The sequence below is a fragment of the Amphibalanus amphitrite genome, unplaced genomic scaffold (genome assembly GCF_019059575.1).
Source record: "Amphibalanus amphitrite isolate SeventyFive unplaced genomic scaffold, NRLGWU_Aamphi_draft 000105F_arrow, whole genome shotgun sequence".
Taxonomy (NCBI): domain Eukaryota; kingdom Metazoa; phylum Arthropoda; class Thecostraca; order Balanomorpha; family Balanidae; genus Amphibalanus; species Amphibalanus amphitrite.
This window is the reverse complement of record NW_024881600.1, coordinates 130,259-153,499: the sequence shown is the minus strand read 5'-3', so window position 1 is coordinate 153,499 and position 23,241 is coordinate 130,259. Positions and strand designations below refer to the sequence as shown.

The window sequence follows — 23,241 nt, the reverse complement described above, 5'->3', positions numbered from 1 at the left end:
TTTTGTTTAAATGCATTGTGAGCCAGACCACCCAACCGAAACAACACGAAAGTCGAGAGCGAAAAGAGCCCCGTATACACACTGACGCCCCTCCATTCTCTTCAATTTACGGTCAGACAGCAACGAACTGAACTCTTAGGTCAGATCGTGAACAGTCAGCAGCTGGGGAGGCTGTCTTTCCTGCACGGCTTGAAAAGTAAGCTGTGTGGAAACTCAGGCTTGTTAGAAATTTAGCCAACTAGGTGGTCATGGTAAGCTCAATTTATTTCGATGACAGATGAAGTTTGACTCCGTTGGTCGATGAGGTAGGCAAATCTGATAAGAATGAGGGCAAAGGTGTTACAAAATTTGTTTTTATCTATGCACCGAAATGTTTAAGATAAAAGTACATCTCGCCAACATCATGGCTCATATCTGATTTAGTCAGTGTCCCCACCTTCCTGCCAGCTCGCGAGGCGTCATCTACACAACTTCAGAGCGCAGGCCTCTATTTCCATAACCCGGCTCACCACCGGCCATCACCAGCCGTCCGCAGCGCTCGGCCTCTGGCTCCCAGTCCGGGCACCGTTACCATCGGCCGTGGACCCGCGCCGTGACCCCCGGCTCGGCGGCGACCCGGTGACCTTTGACCGGTGACCTCGGGCCGAGCCGCGCGCCGCCCCGTCACAGGAGGGCGTGTCTCCACAGAGCAAAGCCGAGCAGGAAAACCGACAGGAGCGTCACGATACTCGGGGCTGGGAGGGCGTGGTCCCGCTCCGCGGCACAGCCGGGCGGCTCCAGGGAATTCCACAGGGCTCAGTCGGAGGCCCGGCATTGTGTGGGAGGACGAGGTCGGCTCACAAGGTGACCCGTCAAACCTGTTCTAGTTAGGCTCGTTAGCGGATTCTATGGTTATGGTAATTGCATCTGCATAGTTGAGTTGTTTTATGACTGATGGGAAAGAATATGATGTTGAGGTAAAATTCACCTTTAGCCCGGTGTGCCTTCTAATAACAATCATTTTGAATTGACACTTTTTATCGTGACATTTGTATTGAACCCTACGCAATTTATCTCCATGGAGTGGACTGTGTTCCCTGTTCCCTTTCTGTTCGGCCGGCGAGATCCAGCCCGGCCCAGCGGCCGTGACCCTGACCCGCCCGCCGAAACGGGGCCGGTTTTTAGGGCCTCTGAGCAGTAGAATGACGCCGCAACGCTGCAGCATGTCCGCTCACCAGCTGTGTTGAAAATTTGGGTCAAAAGACCTGGCCACAACAACCAGTGATACATTACCCGAAACTGCTGAAAGGAGCACTGTAAGGTGCAGATAAGGAAGATGGTTTCATATATTGTTTAGTGCATAAATGTAACAAAATATTTTTTTTTAGAGTTAATGCAGCAAGTGAACAATCGAATGTCAGTTATCTCCGATAGTGATGCTTGTCATCACATCAACACCTAAAAGCTGCTTTCAAGAAGTACGGCTCGGCCCTCTTGCACGGATTTGCTTATCAATTCCGATTGCGTCATTTGGCGGTCATGGCCGTCAAAAAGCTGCGGAATGCTATGCTTCTGATAAATGCACACTAGTGCAGGGTCAGTGTGGCCAAATATAATAAGAGGCATGTCAATTGTGTTTGACGGCTACCGTTATTTAAACGATTTTTTGTATGTTTTGAAACCAATGTTTCGTTTTTGTCGGATATCTGCAAAGCCATAGTCATAAAGGTGGTATGTTTAGTCAAGTATAGAGTTCGTCGTCACCCTGTACACAGCAAGAAGCCAGATGTCTTACCTCGGCGGTCTAAAGGTGGTCTCCGCAGCCCTCTTCGCACGTCGTCCGTATGGCTCAAACCTATGACATAACTGAATCAATGAGTCATTACTGACCCTGACTGGTGATTTACGGAAAAATATTTATGGATTGTCACGCAATAACCCAGCCCAGACCGCGGCTGTAAGTACTGGTGTGATTAGACTGATTTTTAACCGCAACATGCAAAGGTGTAGGGACCGACTCCGTAGCCGGCACATCACGGCACACCTCACAGTGATGCAAATGGGGTTCACGAGTGGCCATAAATACCCAAAAGTCAAGTTTACCAAATCGAGTTAATTGTGATATGGCCAAGTAGACAAATGTTTGGAGCATCTGAAATCACATGGTTTTCATGTTTTTTGTCAAAACCGGCCTCGTGTATAATCGTCAGAAGTCGTGACATTTTCTAGGTCGTAAAATGACGGTCAGACGCTCGCAAGTTCAAACGCCGCTGGTTTGCGTTCATTTCGTACAAATTGAAAAAATTATGCATGGGAATGATCCCCAAAGCCTTCTGCTTCTAATGCCGGGTAACAAAAAGCCGTATCTCATTTGCTTTGGCGGTAATCTGACTATTTATCATCATGTTGCAATCGCAGTTTTTTACTAAGAAAAAAATGCTTTCATTTCACCTACAGCACTTAACACAGTGTGTGCCCGTTAGTCCACCATACCATAGCCTTCCCTAATCATTTCTGAGTCGCATCGTGAAAGAATTAAGGCACTAGCACAGGGCTGACCGGCGCTACAGACAAAAACTTCTGTAGCGCCGGTCAGCCCTGTGCTAGCGCCTTAATTCTTTCACGATGCGACTCAGAAATGATTAGGGAATGCTATGATATGGTGCACTAACGGGCACACACTGTGTGAAGTGCTGTAGGTGAATTGAAAGCAAATATTTTGGTAAAAAAACTGCGGTTGCAACATGATTACAAATAGTTAGCTCACCGCCAAACCAAAATAGATACGGCTTTTTATGACGTGGCATTAGAAGCAGCAGGTTTCGGGGATCATTTTCATGCATAATTTTTGCAGTTTGTTTTACATGAACGCACGCTAGCGGCACTTGAATTTCAAGTACCTGACAGTCATTTTACGACATCGAAAATGTCTCGACTTCTGACAACCCTACACGAGGCCGGTTTTGACAAAAACATTAAAATCATACTTTTTCAGACACCCTAAACATTTGCCTGACTGACCATATTACGATTTATTCGATTAAGTGAACTTGAATTTTGAGCCTTTTTCGTACTTATGGCCACTCGTGAACCCCATTTGCATCACTGTGCACCTGCAGCTCACGCTTCATGATACCCGATGGTCCGTATCTGCGGATAAGCTACCGCGGCCCTTTGATTGTTTTGTTGGGTTAGGCCCTTTCGATCTGAACCGCGGCCTCCTCGTGTCTACATAGTCCTGTTGGCTGATTTCTCGGCCCTCCCAGTCTGCCGAGAGTCGTCTGCTGTCCGCTAGTATTGGGGCGAGGTCAGCGCCGGAATGTCGGACGTGCACCGTCACGGACCTGTATGGTCGTTCAGAGCTGGGAACGGGTCGCGAGGTCGCTCCGCCAGCGCGGCGCCTCGATACGGCTCAACAGAACAGCCAGCCGGGTGGGCAGCACAGAGCACCTGCAGAGAGCCGCGCTGGGAACCCCGCTGGGAGCCGTGCTGCAGTGACGTTATCAAGACAATGACGTCACCAAGGCAGTGACGTCACTGCGCGCCGCAGTGCACAGGGTGTGTTAGTCGTCGTTCCGAGTGGATGGCGCGGCGGCCCGATATGACGTCATCCGCCCACTCCGGTGGAGGTGACGTCATACGTCCGGTCGGCGATAGTCGAGTGACGTGGTCGCTCCGGTCGGTGCCGGCCGCACGAAGGCTTTCTTGGGATGAGCGGTGCCCGTTCCTAGCAGGGTCTGGCTGGTGTAGCCAGTAGAAACACTGTAACATACAGATATCTCTTGTATTTCGCCACAAAATCGAGACATATATAGTTTTACATACGAACTTAGTTATCTAGTATTGCACACATGTGGCGAGAACATCGAATGTAATAAACGAATACATATGGTTTTCAATATACACATTGCCAATACAATTGTCCAAACAATACAGCAGTTTAAGCGAACGGAACGTTAAAAAGGGGGGGCGCACAACTTAATCAAAGGCTTTAGCAATTTCGAGACTGGTAAAAGCGACATCTATTAGAAAAACTGAAACTCGCGGTTCACAGCATCTAGCGGTGACCGGTGGAAGTAAACGCGCCTAGCGGTGACCGGCGGTACACGCAGGGGCTACATCACTCCCCCGCCCTAGTTAAACACCATAAAAAGAAGTTTGGCGGCGAGTACGCGACGAACGGCGGAGAGGGGGCGGCGAAGCAGGCGGCGGGCCCGGCGGCACGCGGCGAGCCGGGCGAGAGCCGCCGGGGGCACCTGAGCGGCTGGGTGCAGGCGATGCAGCAGGCGGGCAGTCCACCGAGCTGTCTGTCGCTGTAGTAGGCGTGTCGTTCACCAGGACGTCCGGTGCTGCAGGCGGCGTTGCGGCAGGCATGTTGTCCGTGAAGGCCGGTTTACACCGAGCCAGGGTGACGGTGTCGCGTCGCCCGAGACGGTCGATGGTGACGGTGTGCTGGTCGCGGGATAGGACACGATAAGGACCGTCATAGACATATTGGAAAGGAGAGCGATGCGAATCGCGTCGGATGAAGACGTGGGAGCAGGTTTGCATGTCTTGAGAGATGAAGATTTGGCGGGAGCCAGGACGAGGAGGAGTTGGACGGAGCTCCGACATGGCGGCACGGAGACGAGAGGCTAGGGAAGCCGGATCAGAAGAAGTGTCCGACGACATGGGGGAAAGGAAGTCACCAGGAAGTCGGAGACTGCAACCATAGACTAGGTCTGCAGCGGTGCATCCGAGATCCTCCTTGAGGGCCGTGCGCACTCCGAGTAGCACCAGAGGAAGTCGGTCCGACCAGGAAGCGGCGTCGTCATCGGTCCGCAGAGCTGACTTCAGTTGGCGGTGGAAGCGCTCTACCATCCCGTTTGCTTCTGGGTGGTAGGCGCAGGTCCGGATCCGAGAGGTGCCGAGAAGCTTGGAGACTTCTGTCCAGAGGCGGGACTCGAACTGGGATCCTCTGTCGGTGGTGATGAGTTCGGGTACTCCGAAGCGGGCGATCCAGCCGCTGACGAGATGCCGAGCCACCGTGACGGCGTCCATGGTGGGCAGAGGAATTGCCTCGGGCCATCGGGTGAAGCGGTCGACGACAGTCAGGAGATAGGAGTTGCCATGGGACGGAGGAAGTGGTCCGACAAGGTCGATGTGGATGTGCAGGAAGCGAGAGTCAGGTGGCTGGAAGCTGCCCATGGGTGGCTTCGTGTGGCGCTGGATCTTGGCACGCTGGCAGTGCTGGCAGCTCCGGACGAAGGCACGGATGTCCGCGTTGATGTGGGGCCAGATGAACCTCGATGAGATGAGATGACGCGTAGCGTTGATGCCAGGATGAGACAAGTCGTGGAAGCTCTTGATGATGGAAGGGCGGAGTCTGGCTGGGACTACAGGTCTAGGTGTGGCCGTTGAGGTGTCGCACCAGAGACGTAGATGCGGATGATCAGGGACTGGGAAGTCACGGATGATCAGAGATGAGGATTGTTGCAGCTTCGGCAGGTCAGGATCGTTGGCTTGGTGTAGGGCGATGTCGGCCAGGCTCAGAAGGCCGGGTGAAGGTGTAGCTGCGGCAGAAGCTGGCGCAGACACTGAGCTGATCCGTGAGATGGCGTCAGCTACCGGGTTGAGGTGTCCAGGAACATGTCCGATCTTGCTGGTGTGCTGCAGAATCAGGTCCATGTGACGTTGTTCACGGAGAGAATGGTTGGCGTTGCCGTTGGCCTTGAGAGCAAAGACGAGCGGCTTGTGGTCCGTGAGGATCTCGAAGTCGCATCCTTCCAGATAGGGCAGGAAATGTCGCACGGCGAGGTACATGGCGAGTAATTCCCGTCCAAAGGTGCTGTAGCGGCGTTGGGTGGGCGTGAACTTGCGCGAGAAGAAGGCGAGAGGCTGAAGAGAACCACCAACTCGCTGGTGGAGCACGGCGCCGGCTGCTGTGCTGCTGGCGTCAGTGCTGAGGCTCAGAGCTGCATCTTTGACGGGATGAGCGAGCTGGGTGACGTCAGCGAGGGCGGCTTTGGCTGCAGAGAAGGCGGCGTCTGCCTCTGAGGTCCACGTGACTGAAGCAGCTCGGTCGTCTGAGGCAGTCAGGCCGTGGAGAGGTGCCAGAAGAGCAGCAGCGTGTGGGATGAAGCGGTGATAGAAGTTGATCATCCCCAGGAACTTCTTGAGGCTCTTCTTTGACTCTGGACGGTCGAAGTTCTTCATCGCACTGACTCGATCGTCGAGAGGAGTGATGCCTCCGCTGGAGATCTGGTGGCCGAGGTAGGAGATGCTTTCCATGCCGAAGGCGCACTTCGATGGGTTGAGGAGCACACCGTTGCGGGAAAGACGGCTGAAGACCTCTCGGAGGTGTGTGAGATGTTCCGAGATGCTGCTGCTGGCGATGAGGATGTCGTCTACATAGACGAAGGCGAAGTCCAGGCCACGGAGGATGTGATCCATGAACCTTTGGAAGGTCTGAGCGCAGTTCCGGAGACCGTACGGCATACGGAGGAACTCGAAGGCGCCGAAGGGCGTTGTGATCGCTGTCTTGGCGATGTCTTCTGGGGCCATCGGTATCTGGTTGAAGGCCCTGACGAGGTCGAGCCGAGAGTAGATCGATGTCCCAGCGAGGCAGGCAGTGAAGTCGTGAAGATGTGGTAGTGGGTACCGGTCAGGCACTGTGATGCGGTTAAGTGCACGGTAATCACCACAGGGTCTCCAATCTCCAGACGACTTGGGCACCATGTGCAGCGGTGATGCATACCGACTGCTGCTGGGTCGGATGACTCCGAGACTGAGAAGGCGCTGGAACTCTGCCTTGGCAGTGGCGAGTCGAGCTGGATCCAGACGGCGTGGGCGGCAGAAGACCGGAGGGCCGGTAGTCTCGATGTGATGTCGGACTGAGTGCTGTGGCTCCGGGTGATGTGACGGCTGGGTGAGGCTGGGGAATTCTCGAAGGAGGTTAAGGAATGTTGGGTTGTCGGTTCCGACGACGGCTGTCAGTCCGGTGGATGGCACTGAAGAGTGGGAAGCAGGTGAAGACAACTCAGTTAGGTGGTCGATGAGACGGCCTCTCTTAGTGTCGACGAGGAGATCATACGAGGAGAGGAAGTCGGCTCCTAGGAGAGGATGGGAGACGTCCGCGATGATGAAGATCCAGTTGAAATCTCTTCTGAGTCCGAGAGAAAGCGTGAGCATGCGCTGACCATAGGTCTGGATGCTGCTGTTGTTGGCTGCTTGCAGATCCAGTCCGTTGGTTCCGCGAGCACGATCGGTGGGTGTCGCTGGAAGAACACTGTACTCGGCTCCAGTGTCGATGAGGAAGGTGATACCAGTGTTGTTGTCCTTGAGTCTCAGAAGGCCGCTGGCTGGAGGGACGTCAGGGTTGAGCAGGGCAGGTGCAGACGTCTGTGTCACCTGTCCTACTGCTGGTTTCCCGAGGTCTGAGTTGCAGTTGCAGACCACGAGCACGGTGACTGACATGAGCGCGCGTTGGTACCGAACTTGTGGTGGTACCAGCAGTAGGAAGCACCAGCGCCGGTAGACGTGTTGGTTGCAGGGCTGGGTGACCGGGCAGCAGCAGACAGGTCGCGTGGTGGACGGTGGCGAGCGCGGCCGGGGGCATGGGATGCAGACCTCTTTCGGCGGCGCGTCTCGTCCACCAGTGTGGCGACTGATGTTGTGAGGGCCGTGATACCAGTCAGCAGCTGGCTCATCAGGTCTTGGAGATGGAAGGGTCCTGCAGGAGCAGCAGGTGAGGCTGCAGCAGGCGCAGAAGTCGATACCGCGGCGAGAAGGCCTGAGGTTGGTGCAGCGACGTCCGACTGCTGCGGAAGCTCCAGGAGTCGGTCGGCAGTGCTAGCGATGGTCGCAAGGTCCGTCCCAGGCGGCAGGCACTGGAGGAAGGGCTGAGTCCGAGGCGGAAGAGCATTGAGGAAGATCTGGCGGATGAGCGGGGAATCTTGTGAGCCTTCAGCTTCAGCAAGGTCCAGGAGATGCCGAAGGAATTGGGAAGGACGCCTGTCGCCGAGTTGTTGGCCAGAGAGCAGGCAGCGAAGACGCTGTTCGACTGATTTGCCGAACCGCTGACGGATGGCGTCGGAAAGGATGGTGTAAGGTCGGTCTAGAGGAGGGTTGCGGAGGATGTCGGTGAAGTCGCGCAGGAGGTGGCCAGGAAGAAGAGTAGCGGCGATCCGGAAGCGGCTGAGCTCATCGTCCACAGCTGCCTGAGAGAAGAAGAGGTCGAGCTGGACGAGCCAGATCACGGGGTCCTCCTCGAAGAAGCGCGGCGGCGCGACGTGGCTGCGTGGCGCGGTCGCCACGCGGAGGTAGTCCGGTTGGGCGGCAGCGGCAGCAGCAGCAGCAGCGGCATGCGAGGCGGCGGCGGCGGCTGCACCGGCGCCGGCGGCTGCACCGGCTCCGGCGGCTGCACCGGCGCCGGCAGGCTGGGTCTTCTGGTCCATGGCTGCCGAGAGCAATGGTCGGGAAGATCGGTGGCGGCGACGGCGATACGGCGATCGGCAGGTGCTGCGGTGCAGCTGCAGAGGTAGCCGGACGGTAAGGTGAGCCGATGAAGTAGCTGGATCGTAGTGCAGCAGTAGTAGTCGGCGTTATCCAGTTACACTCAGCACAAAAGAAGGATCCTCGTGGAGACACACCATCCGCCACTTCCTTCCTACACAAAGAGAGCTGGAGGAGATAGCTCAGGGTGCAGGCCAGTGTCGGTGTGACTGGGAACACGAGGGGATAGCGATCCCATGGTGCGTAGAACGCGGGGTCACCAATCTGGCTGGTGTAGCCAGTAGAAACACTGTAACATACAGATATCTCTTGTATTTCGCCACAAAATCGAGACATATATAGTTTTACATACGAACTTAGTTATCTAGTATTGCACACATGTGGCGAGAACATCGAATGTAATAAACGAATACATATGGTTTTCAATATACACATTGCCAATACAATTGTCCAAACAATACAGCAGTTTAAGCGAACGGAACGTTAAAAAGGGGGGCGCACAACTTAATCAAAGGCTTTAGCAATTTCGAGACTGGTAAAAGCGACATCTATTAGAAAAACTGAAACTCGCGGTTCACAGCATCTAGCGGTGACCGGTGGAAGTAAACGCGCCTAGCGGTGACCGGCGGTACACGCAGGGGCTACAGGGAAGGTGCAGCGCAAGGTTGACACCGCGGCGTATTACCCTTGGCCGAATCGGTGGTAACTTCCTTCAAGGAGAAGGCGTCGATGTTCATCAACATTTTGTAAAGTGGAAAATCCATAGATCGGCGCATTGTTAGGCTCACATTGAGAGGCATGCACGTAAGGTTTTATTGTTGCAAACGCCTACGGGGTTTTCCCATTTGACGTAGGTACACATTTTATCAGTTTGGTGAAAGCCATAAGATTCAAGAAAGCAGTCGTAAGGTGTTGTTGGTGTAAATAACTCTAAGAACTGTGGAGCGCGAGGCTTGCCATAACATATGACAGCACCTGGGCTGTTAGACGTTAGTATTTAAAGTAAACATTAAAGTAAAGGTAGTGCGGTAAAAATACACATACCCACACAAACACCCTGCGCCACATGACTCAGACGATGACAAACGTTTATGACTTCACGTCTATCATATGACCGGACGCGTGATTCGTCTGCGTGGGCCTGACTCGTGACGTGACTCGACCGCGTCCGTCGGTGTTCCGAGACTCCCGACTCTGCGCTCGGCGCTCCATCTCCGAGTGATGGCCGGTCGTCCGCTCGTCTCAGCCGGACTCGTGCAGTATCGAACCGTTAGACGGGTGGGCCAACCAGCCAGCCCACGTCTGGTTCAGCTGGCCCAACGAGCACGAGAGCCGGTCTGCACCTCAAGAGAGTTTGACGGGATATACCTGACAGGAGCCGGTTTATCTCCCGAGTTTGACAGAGATACCCGACAGGAGCCGGCTCCAACTCCCAGTGCTGGCATTTCTGGAAAGCCTCGCACACAAGTTCTGAGAGCTATTTAGACCAATAAATTACGACTGATTTCTCGAATCGAACTCCCAGTTTTATTTGCAACAGTCAATATCCAACAAAGCAGGTCGCGAGTCGGCTCGCCTCTCAGTTTGTATCGTGCCCGCCGGGACGGACCGCGAGTGGCCCCACTCGGCGAATGGGGTCGGCCCGTGACCCAGGGGCGGATCCAGAAAATCTCCAAGGGAGGGGCCATTAGAAACCAGGAGCCCCCCCCCCATAATCCCACCTGTTGGAGGCCCCATCTTCCCACTTGTTGGGCCCCCCCCCCAAAAAAAAAACTGCGTCTATTGAGCTTATCTAGCTGTTCAGGCAACATCTCAACATCTGTGCAGGCTTGGAGGCCCTCTGTGCAGGTTAGGAGGCCCTGTAAAAGTGGTCATCTCCGTGAGTATAAGAGACCTCCAAGTTATGAAAAGCTTTACCAATCTTCTAACAAAGAAGTCTTCTCAGCTAGTCTTCTAAGAAATAACTAAGTGGGTAGGGTAAAAAAAAAACTCATCGGATTTCGGCCACTTTATTTTCAGGAGGCCCCCTTTTCAGCTTTTTAACTTTTTAACTTTTTATTTTATTTTTGAAAAAAAATCGGCCAAGGGGGGGGCCATGGCCCCCATGGCCCCCCCCCTTGTATCCGCGCCTGCCGTGACCCAGTGCGGTATGAGGCCCAGCTGGCCGGAGACCGGTGGACCGCGGCGGACGAGACGGACCGTGACCCACACAACCACGAGACGAGACATCCGCGGCAGTCGATAGACGAAACATCCGCCACAGTCGATAGATGAGACATCCGCCACAGTCGATAGACGAGACATCCGCCACAGTCGATAGACGAAACATCCGCCACAGTCGATAGATGAGACATCCGCCACAGTCGATAGACGGGACATAACGTTAGACGATAGACGTTAGGTACAGGTCTCGCGGGTTTTAGCGGTAGGTTTTGCACCTAGAAAATTTAGTGTACTTCAGGCTATATCTTCGTCGTCTTAAGCTTTTAACCCGCGACCGCCTGGGGGGGGGGTCGGATCCGACCCCCCCCTCCGTTTTTCTTGAATAACTCATGAACCGCTTGCGCTATCAACTTGAAACTTCGCATACCTTCTCCCCCATCAGTTTGACGTCTCTTGTGCAATTTTTAAGAAAAAAATTTCAAAAATGTCTGAGATATATCGATTTTAGTGATGCAACTACATGGCGTTTTCAGTCAAAAAATGGTAAATGTTTAAAAAATCGCCAAAAATCGAGGTTTTAAGCAAATTGCAAATTAAGGACATGAAAAGACGCAACTCAACGAGTTCTTTAAAATGGCTATCTCGGATTTTCCATAAAATGCGTTTTTCACCCCTAAAAATTCAAAAAACTATATTTTTTGGAAAACAGCTAATAAAATCCAAAATTTTGAGAATTTCCAAAAAACCGGAATATATGTTATAGAGCTCTATTAGAACATTAGATGTCCCAAATTTCAACTTTCTATCTTGATTTTTGACCCCCAAATTGTAAAAAATAGCTCCAACATGCATAGGGCATGGTGACGTCATAAGCATTTCCGCGAATTAGAGGCACTTCTGAACATCGCATGTGAAAACAAATGGCACCACTAGATTCCTGGGACAAAGCTCGTCTAGAAAAATGCATTTTTATGTCAAAAATAAAAAGTTGAAAAATTGACTTTTTTTCTTAGCCCTCGTTTAGTTATGTATGGTATAAACGATTTTTTATGCTTTCAATGCACACTTATCACCAGCACAGTGACTTGGGGTCACATATAACCATTACCATCGGATTTGGCGTGAAAAATAAACCATAAAACATGTGTCGCACGCCCATGTAGCAGAAAGTGAAAACCGTGACCTTTCGTGACCTGACCTGACCTTGACCCGTACTTAGTATGACCCCTATACGCACATGGTACCTTCACTAGGTCTTCGAGGTCATTTGTGGTGAGTTTCGAGCAGCAGCTATCGATTCCGCTGTCCGTAAGCCTAATCATGCAAAACCCCTGAATTTGACCTTTGACCTGACCTTGACCCGAAAGTTGACCTCAATCTTAAAATCTTAAGAGTGCTTTGGGAAGGTCTCGTAGAGACCTTTCGAACGCCGCCTCGCGGGGCTCGATACGACCATTGGTTCTCGAGATAACAGGGGGGGTCGGATCCGACCCCCCCCCCAGGCTGATGTGGGTACGGAAATAGCCCAGGCGGTGCCGGGTTAAGTGTTGAAGATGCGATCGACTTGTTGGGTAACAAGCCGGCCATGATCGTGTAAAATGGCTTCATCGTAGATCGATTAGTTTCTGAGATATAACCGAAAATGTAAAAGTGCAAAACCTACCGCTTAATCTCGCGAGACCTGTACATCACAATTGAAAGACGAGACATGCGTCACAGAAGAGGACGAGATGTTCGCCACAGTCGATAGACGAGATATCCACCTGGTGGCGTGGTGACAGCTCGGCAGGAGGGCCGAGGCCGACACAGCTCGACTGAAGGGCCGGGCTGACACAGCTCGACTGTTATCGGGACGCTCGGTGGCGCAGGTGGAGAGGTCAACAGCGAGGGAGGGGGACGGAGAGGGGCTGACGGATCATTGGTCATTATGACGTTGATTTTGTTGTATACGTGTATTTTATCGTATTAGATGTACTTGGAATTAAAAGTGATTTTTTGCACCAGCTTTGTTAATATAATACAAAACACACTGAAAAAGTATGCATAAAATTATTGTTTCTTACATTAGATTACTTGGAATGGTAAAGCAGCACGTGTTCCAGTATCTGTTAGCATTGTGTACTCGCCGGAGCTATCTAGCATGGCCCCTTTTCGTCCAGTCAGGTTCTGACAGGTTTCTGAACATTATGTACTAGAGCACTTCATGGGCCGGATAAATCCGTTATCCACGGATAAATCCGTGGACCGGATAGGATTGGATCCCAAATTTGGAAAATAGAACGGATCTGGGCGGGCCGGATTTGGGAATTGAATGTTGAACACGGATCAGAACGGATAAAATTGTAGCATTCAATATTCATGTTAAGAATTAGGTAACTTAACTTGTTAGGCACTGCAGCAGAAGTATTAATTGATTTACATGAGATTTATAAGCATACCTTTGTGAGCCATGATAGTCTGTAAGGTATATGGCAGCACCAACCAAATTTTTAAATATAGATGGTCACAACATAAAATCTGCAGACTCAGCCATGTTCCTAACCGAGGAAGCGAGAACAACCGCCATGGCATCATATCCACCATGGCTCGCTGGTTCCTGAATAAGATACGAATCATGTAAAAAATGTGTTAATAACTCACTTGTCCTGAGAACAGTCCCCATATAATATGTATAAAAACGATAATGCGTTCTCGAATTTTTCAATCTTCCAGACAGCAACAAACACTGCGCAAGGTTAGAAACACATGCGCAATAACAGATGCTTTTAACCAGCTGAATAAAACGCTGCAAAAAAAGTTTTAAACTTGGCGCAATGCCTCGTGGATGATTTTTTTAGAAATAAAAACGATCCAAGACGATATTAAATTCTGATGTTATCAACATTTTCAGTGTAAATGACGCCAAAAAATATTTTCTGATCAGAAATTCAACTTAAAGGGTAAACGAATCAATATTACGTCATCAGCTCGCCTATTTCATAAAGAGAGAGCGGATCTTAAAAAAATCAATCCTTGCTTGCTTTTTTGCGCCACTATCGTCAATTTTGTCTGTGTATTGTGTTGTGTCGTCTTGTTGATACGACAAAATGCCGGTTTAACTTATCTTCCTTTCATTTTAGGACCAAAGTCAGGCTCAAGGCTATTTAATACCTACCTTTTCAGCTGGGTTTTCAGTGTCAAATTCTTTGTAGAGTGTGTCAGACCACATTCCAAGGCTAGTTTCCAAACAATGTGTTTTGAGGTGTTTTGATTCTGCCTTTTCCCATATAGAATGTTGCCAATGTCATGAAACTTTATTTATTCATTGTATTATACTTATTATTACCTACCATTTGACTTACTAATTGATTGTGGTTTTGCTATATGAATAAGTACTCTTCCTTTTATAGACCACAGTAGATTCTTAACAATTCTAATGATAGCCAACCTTGTGAAATGCTGAGGTCCATGTCAATGTGTTACCCCTATCCTTATCAATGCAGCTTTTACCACAAAATGTATTTTGCAGTGGCTAAGATTGCTGTTATTACAATTTGATAGCTTCCTAGTGTCCAACGTTTGGATCTTATGGCGATATGCTGATAGTCTCACAACCGGTTTGTAATGAAACGGATTATTATGGATATTTTTTGGATGTAGGGGAGATCCGTGTAAGACGCCCAGGGTCGGTAAGAGGCCCCATCGCTTTTTTTACCAAACCAATAATGTTATTTATTTTTTAATGTTCTTGTAAAGCAGAAGCCCTCTTGAAACAACAACTCACGAAACCTGAGGTATCAGGTGCGTCGCAGCGACTTTTGGTAAGCCTGTTTCTGTTTTTGCCCCTTTACTTGCTAGATATATGCATCTTTATCACCCTTATATATCTGAAAAAACAATGACTATCAAATGCAATCTTATCTCATCGAAATTGTCACATGTTAGCTTCAGAATAGACCATGTTCTGGTGCGCTGCAAATGTCTCATAAACCATAAATATTGTGACGTTAAAACACTGCATTTTTTTAAGAGGCCCTCCCTTCGAGGATTATAAAACGCCCCCCCGATAAAAAACGCCCCCGATGCTAAAACGCCTGCACCTGCGGCAGGCGTGGCATTCTTTTTTCAAGGAGTTTGTTTTTGTTTCTTTTTTCTGTTTCTTTTTCTAGAGGTAATAGGTACAATTTTCGTTGGTCATCAGCGTTTGGTTGTGCTAGTTTTCGCATTGTTCGAGCACTTTGGAAGTGTTATTGGTTTCGATAACACCGTATTTGCTTAGCTTTTCGAAATAAAAGGCCTTGCAGCTGTGTTCGCAAAACGTCTTTTACAAGTCGACTTGCCTTGTTAAACGCCCGAGGGGGGGGGGGGGGCATATGGGCCGGGCCGGATCCTGAAAAGCCTATCCGTGAAGTGCTCTATTATGTACCTACAGAGCTCACGGACTCATTTGCAGATACCTGATAGTTTATTACCTAGTGAACCGGTTACCTATCGATCTGGCTGGGCAGCGCCGCGGACGAAATGTGCCGGGTCACGAAGGTCGACAGGCAACTGAATGTCAGCCGTCACCGTTGTGACAGGCAGAACGTAAATACTACCGTGCTGATGTCCTACATCACTGACATGTGACAGGACGGCTTGCTTTCTAAAAATAGAAAGATGAAAATAGATATATAAAATAACTAGGCTGTTGATCTTCTTTCTGACATCAGCCAACCGATAAAAAGGCCACTTCATTGCCTGGGTATGGGTGAGTTAGTACAAAATACTGTTACATTGGCTAACTAAGTTACAACCAGCCACGTACACTGAAAACAAAATGACACAAAAAACGACTAAAAACGCACAGGCAGAGCGTGTTAACTAGGCTTTCTTGTGTACCCTGCATCATGCATTTTTTGACCCGTCGCAGACGTGTCAATTTACAAATGTGTTAGCCCAGTCGTGTTGTGTCCTAAAACACAATATCATTGTGTCTTCAACACATAAGGCTTGTGTGAATACATTTGCAGAATACAAGGTAAATATGTTACTAAATTTAACACAAATCGCAAGTGAAAGAAGGAAACACGTGGTGATTATGTAGTTTGTTGCCGGGGCGCAGTTGAAGGGACTATGGCTTTGGCTGGACAGGCTGATTGCCAAAGCCGGGCCCCGAGTGGAATCGGGCGCTCGGGTGCGGTCAGGGCTGCTGAAGCATTTTTACAAAAAAACCCGGCCGGCCGACCCATACGGTCAGGGCGCGGTCAGGGCTGAGCACGCGGGCGGCCGACCCAAGTTACAACGCCCAAGTGACGAAGCTGGAGTTGCGCCCGGTCGGCCACTTCAGAGCCGATGGGTGAACGCGTCACGTGGACGGCCCAATCAGAGCACCAAGTGACGAAGTCCCAAATTGGAGGACTACTGTTCAATACAGTTGTCCAGACAGCCGGGATAAACTTACGGCCACCGATTTTTCAAATATATCCTATATAGACGGAGGAGTTTCTTCCTCCAAGCAGACGTTAATTAGCTATGCTTCAGCTTGCACTTAATGTAATCAGCGCATATTGCTCTAGACAATTTATCATGTATCGACTCCCTCGGCTGTATTGTGCATTTTGACCTTTCTCAAAACACTTTGACAAATTTTTACAAAAACCCAGCATAAAAGTCGATGCTCGAAAAACGCCCTCTCTTATCCCCATTTGAAGTTAAGGTTCAGAGGTCGCTCACTGGTGGATGGCACGGTGTATTTGTGCAAGGGTACACTTCTACCATATCCGACAACACATGATTTCGATACACTGATGCATTACATTCGTCCAGCGTGCTTAACACGATAAAATTGTGTCATTATTCTGCTTTATGTGTTATCAAACGTGTCGAAGGTCCCGCCAAGCGTGAAAATACTCAGCCATATTGTGTTTTGGGTGCGATTAACACATGCCTGATGTGTTACCAGTACAGAACATGCCCTCACTGTGTCCATTTGTTTTCAGTGTATGTAAAGACATATTCGTGTAAGCAAGCAACTTTTTTTGTCCACTTGGCATCAAACATGCCCGGTCTGTAGAGGTTTTCAACGTTTGACCTCCTTTTTAGCATACATCGTTGATCAGCATTCAGCGCAAAGCTGTACGGTTTGCACGGTGCACTGCACTTAGATACAGTTATGCACACTTTGCTATGAACTGTAACAATGTAGACCTTCTGGGACTAGAGTCCAGACTAACATCGTGTGGCACATATGATTTACTCCCGCAATAACTAGCTGTGATTGGAGACAAACGCTACATCAGTCAAACGCGGCCGTCTTTCGATAACTGTCGCCCTGTATCAACAGAAGACCAAACACGCCTGATCGCCCGGATGCAAACAGTGCGGACTGATGTGTCATCCACTGACGCTCTGTATAAACAGTGTTACCCAGTCGACCAAAGTCCGACGCTCACCTCCCCCCCCCCCTCCATCACCCCTTCCCTTTATCGATGGCACGCGACCCACAACAGTCTCCCACCTGTGGCGGTCCCGCGCGCCGCGGCCGGGTCAAAGTCCTGCCAAGGCGACAGGTGTGCGAAGACACGTGACGTCACCACCCCTGGTGACGTCACTGGGCGGGCCCGGTAACAAGTGGCGCGTGCAGGTGCTCCGCTGGCGGGGAGCGGCTCCCTTTGTGCGCACTCTCCTCCCCTCAGTCCCGCGGAACGACGACCCCTCGCTGCCGCCGCCCGTGTGGGGCGATCAGTGCTGCTCCGCTGCCCTCCCCCTGTCCTGCGGATGACGCCGCCACTGGCGGACGGGAGGGCGGGGGGCGACACGCGCGGCGGCGCGGGGGCCGGACGCGGCGGCGGCGCGGCGGCTGCCCCGCGCCACTGGCGTTAGTCATGTACCGTGCGGGCTGGCGCCGGCTGTGCAGGAGGATGCACGTGATGCGAAGGCCGTCGGGTTTGTGGTGGTCTCAGTGAGGCGACAGACGGTGACCGGGGAGGACGGTCGGTGGTCCGCGCGCTGCGGCGGTGACCTCTAGACCCATCCTGAGTGGTGTTTTGTCCCGCGGTGACCCTGGGAGGGCGCCTCTGAGAGGTGTGTTGTCTGAGGAGCGGTCGGCACGTTGGAGCTGAGTGCGCAGCCCGGCGCAGGTGTGATTCCACTCGGCAGTCAGCCGTCCGCTCTGTGATGCGCCGCGGTGTGGCCTGAGTCGGGAAACCGGTGAGGTGTTGAACCAGCGCCGGGCCATGTCGGGCTCGCTGTGGGGCACCTGGGGCAGGTCGCGCTGGGGCGGCCTCCGTCGCTCGGGCCGCCGCGGCTCTACGGGCACGCTGCCGCCGCGCCGGGGCTCCGACGGTGCCGACGGTACCGACGGACCGACGCGCGCCCGCAGTGTGTGGTACGTGTCGGCGCCGACGGAGGGCGACGGCAGTGGCGCCGACGGCACCGCCGACAGCGGCGTGTGGCTCAACGAGCGGCACGACCCCTGCGAGAAGCGGGGCATGTCCCGCTGGTACGTCTACCAGTCCCCGGTGAGTTACCGAGCGGCCGTGTCAGCGGCTGTGGCAGGGTTGTGTCAGACCCAGGGCTGTGTCAGGCTCACAACTGTGTGAGGACTGAGGGCAATGTCGATGTAGGTACAGCCCACCGCTAAAGTAATGTGCGGTTTTACCAACCTCAACGGATGGCTTTGACTGGCGATTTTTTTTATTGCGGAGTGATCGAAAAGAAGACGTCAACAATAGATAAAGTTGCAGCTGCAAGGGTAACGATACAGGTTAGCTACATTCAAAGTTTCATTGTGGTCTGGCTAATCATTCCTAAGCTTCAGAAGCAGAACATACCCAGGACTGAAACCGCACATTACTTATGCCGTGGACTGTAAGTGTATTATAATTTAGAGCTGTGGCAGATGTCTTTCAGGTGGCTATATCTTGCCGTCTGTTTACAGACCTTTGTCGGACCTTTATTGGACAGTTGTCAGACATTCGCTTTAATTCGTCATGCGTTTGTCAGTTTTTCGTGTGACATTGCACGGCGTTTTACAACCCTTGTCGGGCTTTTGTAAATATTTTGTGAGATTTCTTACAAAAGAGACGTTAGTCAGACGTTCACGACGCTCCTGTCTAACGTTTTCCTCATTTCGTCACACATCTGTTACACATATGTCGGGCTTTTGACTGACTGGACTCACAGCGCTCATTAGTTTAACACTGCATGCTGTTGATGTGGTACTGCGGTGTCGGGTTGCTGGTATCTGACACGCACCTGTCGCTGGTCGTGAGCATCCGACAGTCCCCGTGAACCATCAGCCGGGTCTGGTGTCGGTGGGCGCGTGGGCTGCGCGCTGTTCTGATGAGAGATGGGGGGAGAGAGAGGAGGGGACGCTGAGGGACGGCACCTGCTGGGATATCAGGGGTTGGAGAGGGCGACACGATCCCAACCAGTGGTACTGGCACAACATTAGCTTCAGTCGGACTGGCTCATCGGCTAATGCACTCAGTTATGCAGTGACCTTTCATGATAAGCCATCAAAATAAAGTGTTCTCGCTGTTCTTTTATTTGAATGAGTTGAGGTTGGGAACGTGTCGGTAAAATACACGTCAAAGCTCCTAAACACACAATAGGCTGCTACCTGTCTCCATTGAGCCCATTCTCCTTATTTGGAAGCACTAGGTTTGTCGAGTTTGACTCCAGGATGTATGTATCGCCTTAGTTGGTAAGTACACTGGTACAGTGTCCTAACGGCTCAGTCCGGTTCTTTTGACCACTCGCCATTCTATGGCTGTCCGCTGAACATGAATCAGACAAACATGCTAGTTTCATGGTCTGCTATCCAGTAAATAGGTTTCCATCACATTTACAAAATGCCTACACGTTTTCCAATTAGTATCAGCTCCCTGCCAGAGGAGGCCTCTAATCGTCGTCCATTGTGCTACCATTGAGACGGCCGAGACGCCGCCGCCGCCGGCACGTGACCGAGAACAATGCCTCGGGCACAAAGGCCTCGTGACCTTGAGGTCGGGCTTCGGTCGTGAGTCAGCGTCACGGGCAGCGCGATACAGACGCCCAGGAATCCTAACAACTACCCGAGGCCTGCCGCCAGCACTCAGAGACTGAGCGGCGCCCCTCCCTTAGCTACTGGTCGGTCGTCGCCCGAGGGCCTCCTCAGCTGACGCAGGCGACAGAGAACGGCTTTTACAGGCAGTGGCGTACGCACATACAGGACATTCCGTGCATGCCCTGTCCCTTTGGCTCATCGTCCCCGGCGCCCTCAGTGACTGGCGCCCCTCTGTCCAGTGTTGGCGCTCCTCCAGTCGATAGCGGCGCGCTTCTAGTTGATGGCGAAGCCCCTCTGTCCAGTATTGGCGCTCCTCTGGTGATAGTGGCGCCCTCCTAGACGATATGGTGGGCCGGTGGCGCCCCTTTGTCCAGTATTGGCGCCCCTCCAATCGATAGCGTCGCGCTCCTAGATGATGGTGGGTGGCGCCCCTCTGTCCAGTATGTCAGTTATGTTCGTTCCGCACGTGTACGAACATAACTGACACATTCAAGTTTCAGATATGTGGCGCCCTCCTTGTTGTTGGCGCCCTCCTTGATTGGCGCCCTCTCGTCCAATGCCCTGGTCCTTCGCAAATTCCTGGGTACGCCACTGTTTACAGGGATTCTCACCCCATGGCCATGGATTTGTCGGTGAGAGGCGGGAGACGTGGTGAGAGGATGGCCCAGGTGGCTTTGGTTCCGCGATGTCGCAATGGCGGCTATGTTGAAAGTCGATGCTAAACAGGCACCCAGGCGCGACCACCGCGATTGTCTGCATTTGGAATGTGGCGGGATTGACCAACGAAATCCCGTCCAGTCGTCTCTTGTGTGGGATTATGCAGATTGCAGATTATGTGTTACGACTTAACTTGTTCTGTTTGGGATGTTGCCTTACGTGGGCACTTTGTATGTACATACACCCGGTGTATCAGGATTAGGCGGCCACATATTATGTATACCTGATTCCTGGAATCCTCAACTCTCGCACACCTGCCTCGGTTCCGTTGTGAGAGTGACCACACTGCCGGGGCCTGAACCTATTCGAGTAATCCCATGTAAACGGAAAGACTTGAAGGACCTAACATTGCGTGGGCATGACCCGACTTCTGGTCGAAAACCGGTTTCGTGTGTTCCGTGATTGTGAAAGATGAAGTTTTGGATTTTGTTATCTGGCTGGTACTAGTTCTACTGCAACATTATTTTCTCCATCATCCTGCCACTGGGGACTGTTTGTAATGATCAGTCAGCACGGTTTACTCCCTGGCTCACACTGGGTTTATTGCACTTCTTAGTAGTTTTGTCAACGGACCAGTGCATTGATTGCACTTTCGTCGTTGGATCACCGTGTACACATTGACCAGAGGTGTGCCGGTAGAGGGGTCGACCTGCAGTGTTCCATTGACCCAGGTGGGCGCGCGCCGGACCCCTGCATTGGTCGAACCAGCGTTCCATTGACCTGTGTGGGCGTGCATCGGACGATGTCAGACCGGCATCTGTCACACGCAGCCGTCAGCACTGAGCCGCCGGTAATGGCTCATCGATCTTAGGCATTGACGTCACGACAAAAACATGCAGGATGCGATACATTTCATCACGTTTCCACCGCCCTCCCATCCCTTAGCTTCTGTTCTTTTTTACTCAAACCGCAGTCATGACAGGAAGGGAAGTCGGAATCATCTTGTCTCCGTTTTCTGTCGAGTCACTTCCTCACTCCCTGGGAGACAAGTGCGTCCAGTTTCCCCCTGATGGCTCATCTCCGGCGCACGGGCGGCGGGAAGTGGCGCACTAAAACACCCGCCTACACGCGCTCCCAGTCACGCGGAAGTAGCTGATCGGGAAGACGAGATGCGATCTGACGAGGAGTGTCCTTCGCCGAGGAGCTGTTCCGGGCCCGCTACGGTGCCATGAACCCGCTGTCCGATCGAGGGTCTCGCTATTGCCGACCGGTTTGTGTCGCCTGAAGGCTTATCGACTATCGAGTCTGTTTTATCTCGGTGCAGCGGAACTTCTCGGATGAAAATGCATATTTCATCTTTATCTGCTACATATCAAAGAATATTGACACAAGCATCTCAATAGGTATCCTTTATTTACTGTGATGTTATCAGATCTCATTTTTTCTGACTTTTATCAGTCCTCTTTATTTTGCACCGCCCCTAACTGCAGCAACCTGTATCCAAATATCAGAATCAAGCCACCGCCGCAGGCCTCTGTCGCTCCGTACCTGATTTATAGATCCGGTTTTCTCCGTCAGCGGTGGCGCTGGCATGCACGGCGGCCTCCCCGGTCTGACACCCCGGGAGTCGCACGTCCTTGCGTCGGCGCGCCGGTTTCACTGGCCAGGCCGTGCCACTTACCCACACGTCTGACGGACTCGGGGCTACCTAATGAGCGCCCATCGCACAGTTTCGGGATGCTATTGAGAGCGAAACTGGCCTCCGGGCGTGCGAGCCGCCTCCGCCCCAAACGAGCCATCACTTTGGGATCGAGAATCGCGGTCACCGCCGTCCTATTTCAGTCGGGGAAACTGTGGTCAAATCTTCCATTTTTAGAAAGCCTTCCATTTTTGGAAGGATTTTCTATATATGGGTACGCACCTTCCAAAAATGGGTACGCTGACGACGTCATCGTACCCAAATATAGAAAATGTTGCGCATATGTTGGAACTTACCGATTTCCGCCGAACATGAGGCAAATGCGACTATCGCCCCTGGTCGCTTTCTATTCGCCATAGTGAAGTGTCCATAATCTAGCGTGGATGCCTAAATCCTAGCGTGGATGTATTTTAGGTAATTTTTCAAAGTAATGAGTCGTGGAAAATTGACAAAAATTTACCGACAAACGATGGTTTTATAAGACTTTATCAAACATTTTGTAAGCAAAAAGCATCAAAAACGAAAAGTAAATATCCTTAAAAGTACTTTAGTGACGGGCCATGCTTGTTCGATACCGCCGACTTTATTTACAGTGCGGAATTGTCTGGACAGAGTGCGGCGGTTTCGGGAGTGTAGTGGCGAGTAAAACTTGTATTTGTTGCCGTTTTCTGCATTTATTAGCATAATGTGTGGTTGATTTTAATTTTTTAAGGCTTTTGCCAAACATTTGGGTGGAGGTCTCGTCATTTTTCAATGTTTTTTTCTGGAATATGGGACGAATTAAATAGGCGTTGCTGCGCCGTTTTTCGTGTTACTTTCTATCGAAGGAGCATGAATCTTCAATTTATATGAGGAATAGTAAGTTTAATTTAAACCATTTTTTGTCAGGGCTATAGCTGTGTTCCTCCTGGTTGGTTATTGACCAGCTGTTTTCTCTTCTGAATTTCTATGTGTCCTCTAGAAGTAGAAAAAGAGAGCAGTGCGCCAGGACACCATGCTATTATATCACTATGTACATTGACATAGCATGCCTGTATTACCAACACTAGCACTGCTGCTTCTCCTTATATCAATGATCATAAATGGCAAAATCAACTATTAATGTTACACATTTAAAAAGGCCGTAACTTAAATCAAAGAATGTGAATCACAGTTGGGAACACTGAGATTAGACCTTCCAATTTTGGAAGCCTTCCATTTTTGGAAAATGCATACCCATTTATGGAAGGTCCTTCCAAAA

The 23,241-nt window shown here is 51.2% G+C and overlaps 1 protein-coding gene across 2 annotated transcripts in view; it reads left to right on the top strand.

Annotated features, from left to right (window-relative positions):
- Positions 1 to 23,241, top strand: part of LOC122380718 (ral guanine nucleotide dissociation stimulator-like 1) — a 63,254-nt gene that overhangs the window by 4,544 nt on the left and 35,469 nt on the right. Inside the window, exon 1 of one of the 2 annotated variants that reach the window (XM_043364124.1) lies at positions 17,427 to 18,116. The exons of the other annotated variant lie outside the window; for it this stretch is intronic. Within the exon in view, the coding sequence (XP_043220059.1) occupies positions 17,832 to 18,116 (285 nt within the window). The 5' untranslated portion in view covers positions 17,427 to 17,831. Of the gene's footprint in view, positions 1 to 17,426; positions 18,117 to 23,241 lie in introns of those variants that run through there. 2 annotated transcript variants of the gene reach the window in all.